At 44.6% G+C, this 19958-nt stretch overlaps 1 protein-coding gene across 2 annotated transcripts in view; it reads right to left on the bottom strand.

The window, feature by feature from the left end:
* Nucleotides 1-255: 255 nt before the first annotated feature.
* ARHGAP20 (Rho GTPase activating protein 20) overlaps nt 256-19958 on the bottom strand; it is a 301512-nt gene continuing 281809 nt past the window's right edge. For both annotated transcript variants that reach the window (XM_085621537.1, XM_085621538.1), the window contains 4 exons: nt 15593-15702; nt 12270-12459; nt 6427-6538; nt 256-3053 (listed from right to left, as the gene is read on the bottom strand). In XM_085621537.1, coding sequence (XP_085477663.1) covers nt 1147-3053; nt 6427-6538; nt 12270-12459; nt 15593-15702 — 2319 coding nt within the window. In that variant the 3' untranslated portion in view covers nt 256-1146. The remainder of the gene's footprint in view (nt 3054-6426; nt 6539-12269; nt 12460-15592; nt 15703-19958) is intronic.

Here is a 19958-nt window from a genome sequence, read left to right on the forward strand (position 1 = left end):
ATTTATTCTGTTCCTTATGAAGCCCCTGACCCTATGTAGTTTGGTGTATGCAGTTATGCAAATTACCTGCTTTAATTCTAAAACTATCTGATTTTGTTCCTGCTCGAAGAACCTCGGTTACTAAAGGCCAGTAGAGTGCTCTGAGTTAGAGGGAAAATTTCCAGGGGGAAAATTGGTTTTCATTCGAGTGTGAAATACAGGCTGATGGTCTGTTGTTGAATCTTGACCAGCAGAAGTAAATGGAGACACAAAAAACGCATTTTACCTTTCTTTATTGGAACATACGTAATACTTTAAAAAATGTGGTTGACGTCATAACAGAATGGGCTTAATCAATATACATTATAAAATACAAACACGTTATCAGTGCCTCAACAACACACACAACTTATAAAGTTAGCAGCATTTTCTGCAAGTACAAAAATACACAATTATTCAATACCGCCAAAAAGGTATTATGACATTATAGAAACTCAAAAAGCATTTTAGATACAGAATTACTTCAAATATATTATTAAATGATCTATATGGTGTACAATTAAAAAATGTTTTGCCTGCAATAATACACTGTGCAAATTTACAGCAACTTCACAACTAGCCACGATGCTTTTATTAAAAGAACAAGCAAACATAAAGAAACTAACCACTACCGGCTTGCAAGCATCTTAACCCACAGTGATCTGTGATTATGATTACTGCAAAATACTTTAGAAGCATGTTGCCAACAGAAAGAGAGATGTACCTATAATGGAAAATTATTTTTCAGAGAAAGGTGCTAAATTCTACTTTGAGAAGGGCAGCAAAAACCACGATTGTCCAACCCCACACAGACATCAGCAGAACTCCTTCAGAGCTTTCTTCAAGTCGACATTGATACAGACAGACATCATAACACACAGTGGCTCATATCAATAAATATGGTTGCATCTGATAGGATCTCGGATAAAGTGCTCTTTAGTCTCTTACTGTATTTATGGTACTTCTTAACTTCAAGGTAATCACTTTGGTCATCACACATTGGAAATTGGCTGTACAACAGTGTCTAATTGTTCTGGGATGACCATATAGATGCCTTGAGAAGACTGCAATTAGCAGCCTCTGGAAGGAGTTCGCACCAAGATCCTTTATTGCCCAACAACAGTGCTTTCAAACGTAAGACTCCTCTGCAAAAAGTCTCTTGTCCATCTCTTCAAATGCATTGCCAGAACTGCAGGCTTTTGGCCACTCGCCATTTCCCTGAACCACATTGTTTTCCGGGTCTTTATTTTTGGGAAGGCATTTGTGAACATCTGGTTGAAAGAAATACAGATCTGCAGTGTTTGATGGCTTCGGGGATACACAGAACACCTTTTCAATGGCACTGTTTGTGGTTTTATATGTAGTGTCCGTGTTGGAAGGCAAGACTTTATTTCTCTTGAAACTTGTAGCACGTGTGCTTATTTCCCTTCCAATCACAGCCCGACTGTCCTCGTCACACTGTCCGAGCCCTTCATTGATTATGGATGCCACCTCTGAAGAAGGATGAATGTTAGCATTCCCACCTTGAACCTCCCCCATCATGCGCAAGGTAGGCGCTTGTCTTTTGTTTGTCTTTGAGAAGAAAGAAACATTCTGCCCATAAAATACAGTTTCAGGGATGTGGCTGTGTTTTGTGTCCATTACTGTTGGCCAGTCAGTCTTCAAGCCAGCAGACTGACATGTAGTTGTGTTGTGCTCAATGTCTTTCAGCCCATTTCCATTTTTGTCAACAATACTCCGATTAGTTAAGCGTTCCTGTAACATCTGGTTTCTGTCTTCAGCTTCCATGTCACAAGATGGCGGGCTGTTAAGCTGCACAACTCCCTGGTCAGAATACAGACTGCCAAACTCCCCTTTTTCCGGATTATGTAGAATTTCCGTGGAGACTGAATTTTTTAGCAACATTTTTTCTTCTACAAAATAAATCTTTTCAAGTTCATCACATGAGCCATTGTGTGACTTGCAATTGTTTATTTTGCCTGAATTGTGCTTTTTGTCTTCATGCTTAGATTTTTCCCTTTTCCTGAGGGACCAGTTTTTCATTGTGGAGGCGCCACTTCGGAGCCATGAGCTTGGGTGCCGGGTGCCATGGCTCTTTTGTGGTGGCCACTCAAGATTGTCATTTCCAGCACAAGATGCGCTGCTGTCGATGCCTTGCTTCACTGAAGCACTTACCTCCTTTCCCACCTGGGCCATAGAGAATGGATGGGAGCTGCTGCAGTCATGGGACGATTCCACTGGTTTCCTTTGCAACCGGAAAGGACAATCAAGAGGAGAGGACATCTCATTCGGAGTGAACACAGAATAGTCAGAAAGCTGCGAGAAAGCGCTGTCCATTGAGCTCATGGAGGAGCCTGAAGGGGATGTCCCCGGAGAAGACAAACTGGAACAACTGTTCCTCAAGCAAACATTTAGTCTCAAAGGGGCAGGTGGCAAAAGCTGATTCGCAAGGTCCTTGGCCTCCTCAACTTGCCGTATGCTGCCTCCCTTACTTACATCAATACCCAATGTCAAACTGCGGTCAAGAAGTTTTTGCCCCTCCACTTGCAATGAACGGAGCTGTTTAAGGTAGCCCGCTTCTGTGTAAGACATCACGGCATCACAGCTGGTTTTGCGGGCAGCACCATCATGCGACCCACTGAGTTGGCTGAGTTTGGATGCAAGTAGTCCTACGATGGGCTCTGAGCAGCGCCGATGTCGCCTCAGGTTCATCAGTGTATCGGACACTGCTGTTGAGGAATAGCCAGATGTATTAGAACAGAGAGATCCATTTTCGGAGTGTTCCTGCGATGCAGATTTGTGCCGCAGACCAGTAGAGATCCTCACAGGCATGGATCTGGGGGGCAGCGCCAGTTCAATTCCATCCACTTCAGACTGATCCAACTCGCAGTCGCTCAAAGTCAAGACGGAGTCCCTGCTCCTGTTGTCAGGCCCACGTTTAGTGGCTAGGTCACTTACAGTGGAGTCGCCATCATCATTGAGCTCATTGTCCAAGCTGTCGTACGATGAATCAATAAGTTGATAGGAGCACATATCTGAAAAAAAATCAAAGGAGACACAATATTGCACTTTAGATTAAAGTTACTCAGTAATATTTTATGACAGTTTCAGTGTATGTATCTGAGCAATCACATTTTCCATAATTTATCACATAAACCCCTGAGATAAGCATTTGCAATATTTTAAGAAATCTGATTAACAACCAGCTAGCACAAGAGTTTTGGCATTTTGAAACAACCCGATAAACATGTCAAACTTTAGGCACCTTAGTGCTTTCAAAATACAAACCCCCATGTCCAAGAATGGACATTCATACAGCAACCATTCTCAAGTGCTTATGAGTGCAGGCAGTGGTAGTGTATTTCTAAGTATATGCTTGAAAGTAGATTTCCAATTTCTTTCATCGACTTGAAAGGCTCTTTAAAGGCTGACCATCCAGGGCCCGATTACACGGCCTAGCTGAAGTTATATACAGAAATGAGAAAGCTCAGTGCAGCTACCATGTCTAACTTAACAGCATAGAGCCAGCTGTGGGAACTGTCTTACGCTTGGACCGAAGATGAAGAGGAGGGGGAAGGACCAAGGTCAGACTGGGGCAAAAGATATGCCCGGACACCAAAATAAAAGCAGCCCCTATTAGGGAAGCAGATAGCGCAACAAGTGGGTCACTTTTGCAAATCAGGCCAGTTTTGAACTTGTAAAGACACTTTATATAGGTGTTCTGCATGGTATGGGAAGCTGCATGCATTTGTGTTTGCTGCAGGCAAGGTTTGTGGTAGCAGTAGGGAAGTCAACAGTAAAAATCGACTTCCAGAAAACATGCCCACAAACAGCTAAATAACACTGATCTATCAGACCAACCCATCGGGTACAGCCGGATACCCCCTAAAGGCCAATCTGACCCTGGGAGGGTCTCTTGGGAAATCTGGAAACCTGCATTAGCCTAAATTTCTCATTACATTGGAACTTGAAGAGTATGAACACCTGGAGCTTCCAAATCAACATAAGACCACAAAGGAAGTCCCTCCTCCAAAACATGATGGTGCACATAGGTGTTTACATCTCTAACAATCATTGACTTGAAGTAAATAAAACAAGATCCAAGGAGATTATGCACATTAGGTATTTTCAAATTAAAGAAATCATAGCTATGGCTCCTCTCCGTTTAAACTTATATTAATTGAAACCTATGGATTCTCTTGCCCGACTGCCGAAGGAAAAACATCTGGTAAAGTGCAGAAGCCTGAAATGTTGCCTCGGGTACAGTTTATGGTTTCAAACTAATAATCTCCTTTGGTAGAATACGGTTACAAGAAGTTAAAAAAAGATCAGCATGAACAGGTAATAAACTACTCCTTCTAGACCGTATCTTCTGCCCAACCATTGTCCACTATAATGAATTCAATAGTGCACATTGCCTTATTGGTACTGACAACCGATTGGGAATGTTCCTTAACCTAATATAATTTTTAAAAATCCAAGTTAAATTACAAACTTGTGTTAACTTCAAATGCTGATTTTTTTTTATAGTAAACTGAAATTATTGTTTTCCTTTTAAAGAAATATCGTTCTGAAAATAGATGTAAATCAAAAGACACTGATCTCGGTGAAGCTCCTGGTGTCTATCCAGGCTTCTCTTTCAGCATTCGAAGCTTACTATGTAGGTTTAGGTTCATCTTCTCTCTTTCTATGCTTGCTCACATGGTTTGTATCCTGAAATATTGAGTTACAAGAATATCGTATATGAAATTTAGAAGAGGAAAATATCGAGGCGGTAAGTATGCGTAGGTAAGTATAGATGTAATGTTCTTAACTCCATACCTACAGCCCTTGACGATGTATATATTGTCAAGGTACACATATGGAGTTGAGTAAATTGAACCTATAAATGCCTATATATACTTAGTTGTTGATACTTTGGTCCCCAATAGTTTGGCTGTATTATTCTAGTAACTCGAGATTGCCTACTCAATATTTCGTCCCTTCTCTACCCTATGGATCGCAGAGCAAAAAGAGAGACCAGGCAGTGCTAATCTCGAAGAAAAGGCTTTAAATCGAGAAAAAAAAAAAAATTGTGACAATTGTAGATGCTAAAAACTGCAGATAATATCAGATCCAATAAATAAAAGAATTAACTAATAGGAATATGGGACAAATAATATAATTTAGTAATTACACAACACATTATAATTACAGGCAGCATTGCTTCAGGAGCAGACTTTGCGTAGAGCTGGCCCAAATTTGAAACCATGTTTTCTCCCACTGCATTCGATCTTTCGGGGATCCCTTTGGAAGAGATAATAAGCTTGCGGTTTCCGTTCACGGCAGAAGTGCATGCAGCACGTTGCATTGCTTGCCCCCCACCGCTGGCTTGCATGTACCTAAAAGGCAGTTTTCGCGTGCTTCCTGTGCACATGCCATAATCACTAACAGCACAATAAGTTAAACTTTTGTTTATCTGCAGGTCAATGACCTCCTCCCCACTAAAGTCCTGTGCCCAGCACTGGCTCCTCCGCAGTGCTAGAGGAGCAGCGCCCCACTGGCTCAGAGCCAGCAGCGATATTTTAATATCGTTTTATTTTTTAGCTGCTGGGCGAACCAGTGTGTGTAGTGCGGGCGGGGCTGGGGTCACGGGGAGGAGTGGTTGTGCACTTCTAAGTGCTCATGTCTGTTTGGCCGGTCGTCTTAGGCCGGCCAAAAAGACAGGCACAGTTGGGTTTCTCTAACCCAGCTGTATTCTCCAGCTGGGTGGAGAAACGTGCCAGACCCTGTGCCTGAACGGAGTGTCTAAGTAGCCCGCTTAGGCCAATCCCGGCACTTCTCTCATAGTATGACAGCAGCGTCTGGATTGGTTGGGGAGTCGCTTCTAGGGACTGCCCGGAGCAGAAGGAGAAGTGCGAGGTGGCTGCAGGATCAGGTAAGTTTTTTTTATTCAATACCCCCCTCCTCCCCGCCGCTGCTGCCCTGCCGCCCCCGCTGCGTATTGGCAGTAGCCATGACTGCACGTGCCTTTGCCTATGTTAATGCTATAGACCACCGTATATACAGAATGGTAGTAGGGCGGCATTAGACAGAAAAAGTGACAAGAGCTTCCCCTTTAAATGGTTGTTTTTACTGGATGCCGGTAAAGTTATTCAAAATAATTTAAGACCTTTACTTCCTCAGAATATTGAGATGGTGCTGCACCACATCATCACAGTCGAAATATCGACCTACAAATACATAGAGATCATAATGTAGACGCCTAAAACATTGTAAAGATGCTGCTGGTAGCAAATCTGCAATTACCTGGCCAACATTTTGGGAGTCAATATTACGGTCATGATCGATCTACAGGTCACTATTCTGTGGGTCGATATGGTGACATACAACATTTGAAATTGGACTTTAGCTCAATGTTCTTTGTACCTGAGCCATCTTCTCTCCCACGTCTGGCTGACAAGTCCCCAAAAAGGGTGGTGATATCCTCGCCAAAGATCTTGGTGCAGTTCTCAATGAGATACTGTACAAACAAGGAAATCTGCAAGAAGAAACACACAATCTCACACATCTGTTGGGAGAAGTGGAACATAGGAAACGATTTGGACAGCCATACTTGGCTGACACCATTTAACCTGTATTAACATGTTTGAGTTTCACATTTAGTTACAGCATCTGACACCTCAGACTAATAATGTAGCAGTTTCGAGGTAAGTGATACCTAACAAAAGCAAAGAGGGCACGAGCCTCTAATTCACCCAGGAGATTTTACTTTCACACAATTGTAAACGCAAATCATAAATGAAGCTCGGCATAATTTTAAAAACAATTTTACATTTAAATGCAAGTAAAGTATAAACAGGAAAACAGTCGGAAATGTTTTGTATGATAAGGACATTCTCAAGAAAACGTGCAAGTACTGCAAATACTGTAATATTTCGATTCATTCCAAATGTCCAGTTAATGAAAAAGTCTAGAAACAGCTAATTAGAAAAAAACAATCAATGTGCATTTAAGACTGACGGTCATCCAGAGACTAAAAGGCTGTAGTTTTTTAAATGCTTAATTCGGGGTAGATTTGTTGATTTAAACAAAGAAACCAGGAGCAAATCTTTCATACCTACAAAATATTGTGTCCCTGTGTATTTCCTAACTTTTATCTTGGTCCTGTCAGCTCAGATGCTATCTGATGCAGTGAGGCTGCATATTGTGGGCTAAAACAGGTCACATTTTTAAACAGACTGAAAAATATATATTGACAAAATCTCCTCCATACATAAATATCGCTCTACAGAGGTTTCCACATGCTACTAATTCCACTCTCTAGTACCTGCCACCACATACACTAGAATGAAGGACCTCGCTCAGTGTTACTCTTGCTTGAGTTAGAAGATCAAATTAGTCCCACACTAAAGGAGGTGGGAAGTGTGTTTGTGAGGACTGAACATTTGCAAAAAGGTTAAAATCATTATAGGGAGATATTAGCATATGGCCAATATGTTGGTAGTTAACATTTTTGCCATTCTATATTTTGTCAGTGTTTGTCACACAGACCTGGTTGGAAGCTTAATCCTGCTAATGCTAAACAAGTATGAATCATATCTCAAGGATGACCACTTTTCAGCACTATTGCTGTCCAGCTAGGCTGGTGCTACAGAAGTACGATTGCATGCATGCATTAATTCACAGATATAAAGTAATTATAACGTAATAATGGTACTCGGTTCAAACAAATATCCACTGTCAAGCGCTCCTTTTTAGGTCGGGCCTGGGCAGGGCAAGCGCTGCTCTGCGAGGGATGCTGTTTTGAGGTATGGAATAAAAGCTCTGTCCATTACCTGCCCATCTTTTTAATTGGCTCCTATTACAGTCCTTTCAAAATCTTTGCTTTTTATTTGTGAATAAGTTTACTAGTCCCTCCTTGGTACCGCCTTGTCTGCATTTGTAACCTCCCATTAGGACTGGACTTTTTACTTGTGGTGTTGCACGGTCTGCTTTATCTAGTCGGTGAGTACTATTTTCTTTAATGAGCTTCCCTTATTCCACACACAAAGTCGCAGTACGCTGCCCGCTTTTATATTGTTATTCTTAATGTATTTATTTTTTATTTGCAGCAGGGCCCGCTTTCACTTTAGCGGCGCACTTATTTATTTAATTTACGGCTTTATTAAATTTACGTCTGTGCACTTTAGCTACATTAACTTTCTTACTTTGTTGGACACGCCCCTTTCTTTAGATGCCGCTCACTGTGACCTGAATATTGTAAACAGCGTCTAAAGAAAGGGGCGCAGCCACTATGAAGTGGTTCGCATTCGCGAAAGTTTGAGCTATCAGCATTAGAAATGACAAAGCCTTTTTTATGTGTGTTGCTTTTAAAAACACAAATAAAAGGCATTGTCATTTACAATGCAAATAGCTTAAACTCTCACAAACGTGAGACCTATTGCGTTGAAAATACTTGTTACGGAATGCCCCTAGGTTCTGGAGTGCTCTTCCCACCATAAGACTTCTCCCTGCACAAAAAACCTTCAAAAATCAGACTAAACAACCCTCTATTACATTCATAGCAGTACCCACTTATTCATGCCAATAAACCTATCCTGCTGATGGCACAGACTTCCTAGTATTGCCCTACCATGGCACTGATGCTCATTTCAAATGTATACAACATTCCAGTTGCACAACCATTAGGCACAACCTCCTATCCTTATCTCTCAATTCCACAGACCTCCATGTCTCCTCCACATACGAATTACATCCTCATCTTTATTCCCGCAAGTTCTGCTAGCGAGAAGCGCAGATATCTTATGTACATTACTATTCTACTCCTGCTCTGTTCAAAGATGTAATTGCTTTCTACTGCAAATGCATATATATTTTATAAAGCTCCACTGCTGCACTGATGTGGACCACAAAAGTATAGCTCTCACCTCCCTTATTGTTGTACTTATGTCTCTTTCACCTACTGATGTTCTGCCTGCTTTTTCCTCTTCATTACCTCTGTTATAAAGCGGCTGCCACTCTTTGGGGTCTAGAAGTGCTATATTAAAAACTAGCAAAAAGAGATAAATATGTTGTGCTGCATCTTGGAGGGAAAGGGAGCTTTGCTTGGCTTCAGCCGTTCAACTAAATATGTGATGCGGAATGACAACGTACAGGCGTACGAGCCACTGAACATGTGACCAGCACAAAAGTGACACCGTGTAACACCAGCTCCAAAGACCACGCCAGACTAGTGATATATGCAAAGTATCTGCCCTATACATCTACCTGCAGCCAACAGCACCTACCTTCATCGCGGCGCAAGCCACGCACGCTCCGCAATCGAGGAGCCCAGGATAGATGCATTGGAGGCTCAGCAAGCGATCAGGACGTTTATTCAGAGAAAAGGATAGTACACGGTATAGAAACCGTGGCAGGTAGACAGCAGCACAATCACCTTAGAAGGCAGGAGAGCACTAGTGATCTCTAGTGGAACAGGATATAGCCCAACAGCAACTTGGCCTTGAGAAGGAATTGCATTTAAAACAGGTGTGTTGAAGGCTTTCTGCTCAGAAGACGTTTGGACTTCACATGCTTAAAGGGAATGACAATATGTGTGAAAATGCATACAGTAGCCAGGGACGTCTCCCCCACTAGGGCGGAGGAGCATCACCTCACTGCTTTCTCGCAGTGCGAGAAGCAGAAACATAAAATGGTAAAACTACCATTTTATATTTCTGATTCTCGCACTGCGAGAAAGCAGAAGAGTTTGGTTGGGGCGGGCAGGTCTGCTCTAGGACAGTGGAGGAGTGGCTTGCCCACTGCTGAGGGTGCTGACCAAACCAGTCATGCGCACTCTACCCTTTCTCCATGTAGGCTGCAATGACGGCTACATGGAGAAAATGGCCTCATAGGCGCCTGGCTGGTCAGTGTCCTGACGAATCACAACGCTGCCATTGCAGTGTTGTGATTGGCTTAGGGGGAGGGGAGGGAGGCTGCCTGCCTGCTTCCTGTTCCTAGCATTAGCTATCAAAGGAATGAATGACAGAAACATGAATGTGAAACATGAGATTGGAAATATTGCAAAACCTGGAAAAAACTGATTTTCAGCGCGAATTGGTATGATGGTAGATCAGGTCAGAAACAAAAATACTGTCTCACTTTGCGAGGCCAGGAAGAAATGGTCCAAATGGAGGCGTAAATTCTAAGAAAAGCTGGTTCAAAGAAGACAAGGGGAGGCTGGTGGTATTAATGAAAATCAGACCCTGGCTCCTGGCATTAAAAGAAGGTGTTTTATTATCCCACTCGACACTGCTAGTTTTTTTTTTTTTTTTTTTTTTTTAAGTTTCTCAGATGTTCGCTTGTGACCTCAAAATGATGCCAGCATGGCTTTATCTTAGCTATAAAACATTCTTGAAGGAAAGAGTTGTGGGTGCTCTAGATTGGAGAAAACTGCAGACAACCCAAAACTCATGTTTGTAGGTAATCAAACATTTTTTGGGGGGTTTCAGACTCTGGTTGCAGGTTTTACTCCAGTGAGGGAGTAGGACTAGGAGTAATGTAACTACTGGTAAGAAATTGAAACATTACCTCCACGTCCCTCCCATGCTTGAATTCTGTACCAATGAGACATAGCGAGCATTGCGCACAAATCAACCTATTTATTCCTTCAGATTTCAGCTTCCCCTCCACTATGTCGAAGAAGAGAGAACCCTGTGGCTAAACACATCTGAGATATTTTGACTCTCCCACCCTGCAGTGGTTTAAAAAGGTCAAAGGAGTAGCTCATGTCACTGCCCTACATATCCCAGATATTTCCACCCCCTGCAACTCTGCCACTAAGAAAACCATACTTCTGGGTAGATCTACCTTCAATCCCAGACAGAGGCACCATACCCATCACCTCATAAGCTATGGCAACCAAAACCTTATCCACCTGCTCTAAGTCGCTGGTTTCTCCCCCTTCTTAGGAGGCCCAAACTTTACTAGTAAAGATTCAGATTTTCTAAAATCTTTTACTCTCTCTAGATAAAGAACAAGAGCTCTCCTCACATCCGAACAATAAAGTTTGGTTTCTACCTCAGAAGAAAGGGGGGGGGGGGGGGGAGGGTAAAATAGGGGTAATATAATCTCCTGTTGTCTATGAAAAACAGAATTTGTTTTAGGTAAAAGAATATGGCAATGGAAGTAAAACCACTCTATCCTGGCCAACCCTACAAAAAGGATGTTTACATGACAAAGCTCCTATTTCTCCCAATCTTCTGGCTGAAGTAATCGCATTGAGAAGACAGGTCTTAAGCATTAGAGTTCTCAAATCATCTGATCTAAAGTCTCAAAAGGAAAACTGTTTAAAGCATCCAAAACCACATATAAATCCCATGTAGGAAATGGATGAGAAGAACTGGGAAACAAGTGTGCTATCCATCTAGCAAATCTAGGATCAGACCATCCTCATTATTTATATTTTTTCCATGAACTTCGGAAAGCCTTTATTGCTGCCCACTGTACTCTAAGGGTGAAAACGTTGGAGCCCAATTTTGCTCCCTCCAGCAAAAACTCCATAGTCCCAATCAGGCTTGCCATAGTAGGATCTACATCTCTCATCTCACACCAAAGAGAAAAGGACGCTCAATGTCTACTGTATGATCGAAGTGTTGATTCCCGCCTGGAAGCCTGAACTGTGGCTGCCAGCCCTTCAGTCAAACCTTGCTCCCTCAAACCTCCCCCTCAACTGCAAGGCGGTCAGGCTGAGCTTGAGAAGGGTTTCCCTGGATAGAACCAGAAACTTGAGAGGAGAGGGCACTACGGGGAGCTTCCCTTCCCGTGACACCCTCAGACTGCAATTTTGCTCCAGGCAAGAGATGAGCCATCACCACCACCTGAACCCTTTCCGTCCTTACTCTCAGCAGAAAGACCCTGATCAAGGGAAAAGGCGGGAAAGCGAAAATCAGCCCTTGGGCTGGTAGAGCAATACAATTCTACATGTAGCATTAAACGACAGTACATATCCATAAAAAGAATAAAAGATCTAATATTTGCAATGTAGTAAAGTAGCCAGCATAAAAATACATAAATTAGTAGATCTTTTTGCGAAGTTCTCTTAAGCACTGTCATGAAGTAACAAAAAAAAAATACTTTCACATTAACATTACAAATAGTGCTCCTGAAATATGTACTCTTGCATGTACACAAAGCAAGTCTGCTGTAGAAAAAATAAACAATTGGAAGACTTCTATTAACAAAAGATTCGAAAAATATTCCTGTGGACACTAGAGTACACTGTATATTACCTTTTTGGTGAAATCGCTCTCCACCTCGGGGCTGGATGTGGTGGGCAACCAGAGCATGCTGGGAGCAATGCAGACGGCTAAGTTGAATGCAGTCATCTGGTTAGTTTGAGAATGAGCCTCTATGGTGTGCAAGACTCCGAACAGGTAACGCAAGAGGAGGACATTGGCTCGCGGGAGCTGCTCGATTAACCTGAGAACACAAAGCAAAGCATGAATCAGGACGACGTGTTATGGGAACACAGTACACTTTAAACCTCGGACCATGCCACAGAGAGAAAACAAAGTCAGGCAACTTGGTTACACTGGCTATAAATTCAATGGAAGAGCGATATTACTCATTGTAAAACAAACATCTTAAACACGACACCGCAACTACGTCATGGAAAGTTGAAGAGGCAGCACTAATGTTTTAATAACACACAGTTCCTAGAACAAGGCACCTGCCCTCGGTCGGCTCAGCCTTGGCTTGTCATAAAGCTGTTCTGCCATTCAAGAAGTCATGCCTTTTGGCGTGGCTTTGTGGCACTGCAAGAAGCACCATGTTGGCAGCGCTCTATAAGAGTCTGCTCAGCTATTCATGGATGTCCTAAGTCAAAAGGACAGGTATTCTGGTTACTGAACATTTTTATTGCTGCAGCAAAATTTCTGTGGCGATGGAAATACAACAGCACTTAGTGATAGTCCCTGAATACCAGGAGCACAAATGAGCTTGTAAACAGAAACATGTTCGGTTGTTCTCCATGTTGTCTACTGGGAGTTAAACACAATAGGAAGACTGTGTGGCAGAATGCTTACCACTACTGAATAATAACACTGTATTTAGCACCCAGCCTCCCAATTCAAGAGCTTGCGCCCAAAGATGCCAGCGCTTCAATAGCAGCGTTCCAGACACAGCAGATACATTTGCAAAGCGAATACTGTGGTACAAGCAGTAGACAGGAGAGGTGCTCACACACTTATGGAGGGTAATGTGCATTGCTTATTGCAAGGTAGAATGGTACCAGCAAGGAAATAAGATGTTCTGCATAGTGGTATATCTTATGGGATCCAGCAATCCCTGTATAAAAGCCTGCCTCTAATTTGCTTATTGCAGTCAAGTTGTGATATCATACAGTTAAGCTGAAATGTCTAAATGCTTGCTGCAAGACCCAGGTGCCAAGGTGAAAGGAACGTCACAGAGCTGCAGTTTAAACAACAAAACCGAGAACTAGCTTATCTTTCTTCTGGTCTTTTTGTGCATAAAGGAAGGATCAGCTGAAAGGAGCTATTTAAGTTTCAGGTGTATACTTTGTTCCACACGACGGGTCATTACAGCAAATATGGAAACTCATGTCTCTACGCATTCTAAACGATAGAATGTTAATTTGACTGACTATGAACTTGATTCCACTATCTTTTTGCAACAAATTACTAACTGCTTTTGGGTGTGTTTAATTTCGCACTCTGCTTTTATAGTTCATAACTGCAAACATACGGTCTCTTTCACAGGAACGAGCAGCACACCAAGAGTTTCAGCAGTTTGTGGGAAGGGTGATGGTTTAACTAAGCATTATAAGGAATAAAATACCATCTACCACGCATTACAATAATCTTGCAAGTCACCTCTGAGTTCCATGACCGTATCAAATAATTCTACCTTTGGCATCTTTCCTCTAATTGGCCAGTGACCTCCTTAGTGACTTGGAATATCTTTATAATGCTCAGCACTTTATCCCAATCTATATGACCTAACAAGCAAAGAAATTTGTTCAAGTGACCTCAATTCCATCAAGTATGGTCCAGGAGTAATAGCTGCAGTTTGCATGAAAGGCTCTCAACATTTCTAAGAGTGTCCAGCAAGGCTGTGGGCTACTTTCGAGCTTTTGTAATTTCTACATTAAACAGCACAACTGGGCAAGCCCTAGACAGTTACACCTTTGGCTGGCAAATGTATGCAGATTAAAGGCAATTTGCACCTGTATCTTACAAAAACTAGAAAATTGGCACTTCATTGTGAACTGCCTAACAAATGTTCACCACAACATGTCTGTCAACTGGTCATGCTTGAATGAGTCCAAAACATACTGCAGCTAGGCGCCAGAGAGGTCTCTTAAATCCTGTTTAATTGGCTTTACCCTCTTAGGACGCCACAAGTGTATTTAATGCTAACCCACACTTTTGTCAAGAGTCAGCCAATGAGAGAAGAACCTTCCTTACCTCGTCATAGAGTGGGATGGGGTCAGTGAGACTTGCTGAACCCACACCATTCTGTGGTAAGCGCCACTGATGGACACTCAGCCCTCACCACTTCAGGGATTAAAAATGAAGCGCTGAGGTCCAAGTTTATCAGTGATGCTCCCCCTCATCATGAGGGATAGGCTCACAAAAGACTTTGCCGGGCTGAGGAGGTCATGCGCGTGGGACTGTGAATTCTTCAGCCCAGCACATTTCGGCTGAGGCAGCCAGGTGGCTGAACATTAGTACATGTATAGGTCCTGGATGTCTGACCCGAACATAAAATAGTGTACGTCAGGCTGACCTTTGTTCAGCCGGACAGACACTCTTCATGTGTTGATAAAAGATTTAGTCATCTACCAAAGACCGCCATTTCCAAGAACACAACAGCAATTTTGCTTGTGATTCCATTCCCAGTTGACTGAGATAAATCTAGTGGCAGTACAATAGCATATTCTCTTTCGGTAGTGAGGGCAGTACAGTTTTTTATGCACCTCTTCTGAAACCTGCATCTCTTTCCCTAGACGCACAACACCGATGGTTTGCTGTTCTTTGGAACAACGGAATGCCCTTTAACCCCTTGCATGCCCGCCCCTTTCCCCGCCCAGTGCCGCGCCTTCCATTAGCGGGCGGAGTTCATGACGAGCTGGACTCGTCATGGGCACAGCGCCACCGCAGCCCATGACGAGTCCAGCTCGTCATGGGCACTGAAGGGGTTAAGAAGATGACCATTGGTCTCTTTGCTCGTGAGATTCTACACTGTAAATGTTACAAACATTAGCAATGAAAACAAAGAAGACTTGCGTCTTAGATGACGGTTATAGTTAAGCGTCACATGTATAGGGCACCATCTGCTGCTACTTTCATGCAGCATTTTGGTAGGCTGGGTTAAGACGTTACAAACATTTTTATTGCAGAATGGAGTGGGATTCGGTTTTGTGGAAGTCTGTGGTCACTGATGATTAAGTCAGCTTTACATCATTGGAGGTTGTTTGGTGGCCATACCAGATTCCTCACAGGTAACCATCGCCTGGCAAACGATTGCAGCGATGGAGAGTTCTCAGTAGATATATTCAAGCAATTTACTGAAAAAGGGAAAAGACAGCTACCTCTGGATGGCTTTTATCCTTTCTTCATGGCTCGCCTGATCCATCACTCCGACCCACTTGTCACACAGCTTAGTTGAGAAGATGCTGTCTGGGATGTTGCGTAGAAAATCCTTTTGAATAGAATCAAAATAAAACATAAATCAGAAAATATTCAGATAACCGTGAAACCAACACTGCACTTGGAATAGTTTGTTAAAATAACAATAACAACAACTTTATTCATTATGAGATTTATGTGGGGACAAACTATTTTCAAAAACACCCAGTACCATTCAGAACCCTCTACTGTTCATTTATGTTACTGTTTTATCCATTTATGGCCAGTGGACCTAAATAAGGGGTCATCACGCATTGCAGGTTCAACTTCTTTGTTACCAGGGGCACAACTCATTATACCGCTGGTCTCCGGTGTCATGAAGGCAGCAAATGGAACAGGAAGTATTCAGAGTAAGTAATTTTCACTTCATGTCCTTTGGTAGCTGTTCACCAGCAAATTGGAGGCTGTGCATCATTAAAGCAAGTGAAAAGGGGCTCCACCCTGTGGAATCATTAAATGCTCAAATGGTGTGCACTGTCAATAACACTATCCCTGGCATTTTGGTGAAATCACATCCATGACAGGTGACTACGTAAATGTATAACTCTGTGTGCTCAATTTAAGACCAATAAACCTAGAATTAGTTGCTGACATATTTCCAAATTTGAAAACAGAAACCCTCGAGCACCAAAAAATAATACTACAAGTCTTTGTCAGTGTTTTTTTTTTTTTCAAAAACCTTTATTCTTTTAAATCAGTGACACAGCTATTCAGCCGACAACCCGGAGGTACGGCAGCTTTAGAAACACAACACATGCGAGCGTCCACATTTCACTGACAGGAGAGTCAAAGGATCCGTTTTAAATAAACACAAACCCAAACCTAAACACAAGCAAGGCGATAAGTACTGAAAGCATAAAAAGGGTTCCCATCAGGGGGAGCGAGCCCCATTTCGTCCAACAGACACAGGTCTATAGCAAGGGAAAGGAGGGGAAGTCAGAGACTCAAGAAGACAAACACATACCAGCAAGAAGTACAAAGCCGGAAAGAAAGCTAAGGGGAGAGCTGCTCCTCAGGCGGGTCCGGGTCTGGGGGCAGGCATATGCCCCCTCTGTACTGGTTCCATCGCCCCCATACAGAGTGCCATTTCCGAGGGCGCCCTCGAGCACAATACACTGTCTTCTCCCTAAACATGCTCCAATCCATGTTTTCCATCCACGATGTCAATGTAGGAGGCCTAGTAGAGCCCCACAGACGAGTGATGTCGCGCTTGGCTACCATGTTCCCTAGGGTCACCCACTGAGTCTGTGCCGCGTCGTGGTCAGTAGGACCCCAAACATTCAGGAGACAACACCGCGCCTCAGGTTGCATGACGATGCCCGTCACCTCCCCCATCACATCGTGGATTCGCTTCCAAAACTCCATAATCGCACCGCATTACCAAATATGTAGGAAGGTGCCCACCATACCACAGCCTCTCTTACATAAGCCCTCCTCAGAGAAACCCATATGGACCAGCCTGGGCCCCGTCACGTAGACCCTATGGAGTATTTTAAGCTGCACCAGCCGCAGGCGCGCGGGGATCGCGACCTCTTTGGGAGAAGAAACTGCATACTGCCAATCCTCATCGAGTTCGAGGCCATCCCTGGTCCATTGATCGCGCAACCCTAGAAGAAGATCCGCCCGAACATTAATTAGTTTCTTATAAATGAGCGAGATCGTACTCTCTGGCATATGGCCATCCAGGATCCGGTCCTCTAACGGAGAGGACTCAGGCACCTTCTCCCCTTCTACAAGGACTGACCGCAAGGCGTGGCACACTTGAGCGTATCGGAAGAACTCCGTGCTCCCTAGCTCATATTCCTTCTGCAGCTCCTCGAATGACTTTATCCTACCCTTAACCAAAAGGTCTCCAACCCTGGATATGCCGATCAGGTCCCATTTCTCAAACCCTTTTGTATGCCAAAGCTTTCCCAGAATATCGGAGTCAAACAGAGGGGTGGCAAGGGTAAGCTTACCCTTCCAGCCCAGTGAATCCGTCGCCACCTTCCATACATGCCCGGCCACCCTGGTGGGCCCCGTTAGGGTTAAGTCCGACGACTTAGAGTACAACGCTCTGTGGTAATTACCCCCACGTAGCAACCATCGGTCCATGGCGAAGCCGGGGCTCAGCGCCGGACCATATACACCATGGTTAATCGCGCTCAACTGAGTGGCCCAATAATAACGTCGAATGTCTGGAAGCGCGATACCACCGTCATACCACGGAAGCGTCAACTTAGCAATCGCTATGCGCGGACGCCCTTCCCACAATAGCGCGCGCTGGTGGCTTTCGACCTCACGGAAATAACTGGCCGGGACCAAGTCAAGGGTATTCTGCAGAGCATAGAGGAAACGGGGAAGAGACATCATTTTAAACAGGGCGGCACGGCCAAGGAGGGAAAGCGGCAACCGCCGCCAGCCCGCCACGTCCCGTCGCAGACGTGCCAAGGGAGGGAGCAAGTTCTTCTCGTATCGTAAAATGGGGTCGGTGGAAATATAGATCCCCAAATACAAAAAGCCCTGCTGGGCTATCTGGATCGAGCAGTTGCGCGGGACAGGCGGGACATCCCCACACAGGACATACAAGTATGACTTCCCCCAATTGATGACAAGACCAGAGTTCCTACCGAAAGAAGTCAAGACGTCACAAACCACTATAAGAGATTTCTTAGGCGAGGTATAGCAGAATATCGTCGGCGTAAAGTGAAATACGGTCTTCGTGGTCAGGCGACCAACGAATCCCACTTATATCGGGGTGCCATCGTATCCACGCCGCCAGCGGCTCAAGAGCAAGGGCGAACAACAACGGCGACAGGGGACAGCCCTGCCGGGTGCCTCTCCCGAGCTCGAACGGTGTCGACGCCCGCCCGTTCACCACGACGCTAGCAAGAGGCCCCTCATAGAGCAACCTCACCCAGCCTACAAATCCAGGCCCAAAGCCGAACTTGGCTAGCACAGCCCACAGGTATGCCCACTCCACCATATCGAAGGCCATCGTGGCATCGAGGGACGCCACAATAGCCGGCTCTCGCATCGTGCCCGTCCTACCAATCACTCCATGGAGAAGTCTAAGATTCAGTGCAGTGTTACGGTGCGGGATAAAGCCCGACTGATCCGGGTGAATCAAGTCGCCAAGCACCCGGACCAGGCGGTTAGCAAGGATCTTAGCAAGGATTTTCGGCTCGGCGTTGAGAAGTGATATCGGCCGATAGGAGCCACACTTGTCCCGGGGCTTACCGTCTTTATGTAAGACCACAATCGTCGCCAGCCGTTGATCAAGCGGAAGAAACCCATTCACCCGCGCCTCCACGAACATGGCGCGCAGGTGAGGAGCCAACTTATCTGGACGAAGCTTATACAGCTCAATCGGCAAACCATTTGGGCCAGAGGCCTTACCGAGCGCAACGCACGGATAGCACACGCCACTTCGTCTACAGTTATATCGCCATCGAGGTCATCCCTATCAATGGCAGAAAGGCAGGGCAGAGCGATATCACGCAGAAGGTCACACGAGTCCTCAGTCGGCCTATCCGAGACCGAGGTGTATACCGTACGAAAATAGTCCGAGAAACACTGAACTATACCGTCGGGGTCAGTGACAACCTCTCCCCCATCCATCGACAACTCCGGCACCACTCGATTAACACGCTCTTTTTTATCCAACCACGCCAGCAATTTCCCGGCCTTATCACCAACATCGTACAATCGACCCTGCTGCTCCCTGTTGAGGGTCTTGGCAGCGTTCGTCACCAGATCCCTATATTCCAATTGCTTCAAGCTCAAATTATGCAGTGTGGCCGTTGCAACATCCTCTTCCAAGGCCACTTCTAAAGCCGCTATCTCATCCTCTACTTGTGTCACCTCGGCGTCTCTCCGCCGCTTGGCGGCCACTACCAAGGAAAGGGCCTCCCCTCTCAATACAGTCTTAAAAGCTTCCCACAAGGACACCGCAGATTCAACTGAACCCTGATTATCTTGAAAATAGTGATCAACTGTCTTCAGCAACGCACTACGCAGCTTGGGGTCATGAAAGTACCAGGGGTTAATGGGAGCCACCCTGCCCCCCACCACCCGGCCAATATCCAGACGGGCCCACACCGGCGAATGATCAGATATGCCCCGTGCCATGTGCCTAGCCTCAGATACCAATGAGGCGTGCGCAGCCAGAGTGAGCAAGTAATCGATCCGAGAGAGACTCCCGTGGGCCCCGGAATGAAAGGTATATTGTCTGAGTGGGGTGCCGTAGCCTCCAACAGTCTACCAGACCAAAAGTATCTATAAAGTCGG

Source organism: Triturus cristatus, chromosome 8 (assembly GCF_964204655.1).
Source record: "Triturus cristatus chromosome 8, aTriCri1.1, whole genome shotgun sequence".
Taxonomy (NCBI): domain Eukaryota; kingdom Metazoa; phylum Chordata; class Amphibia; order Caudata; family Salamandridae; genus Triturus; species Triturus cristatus.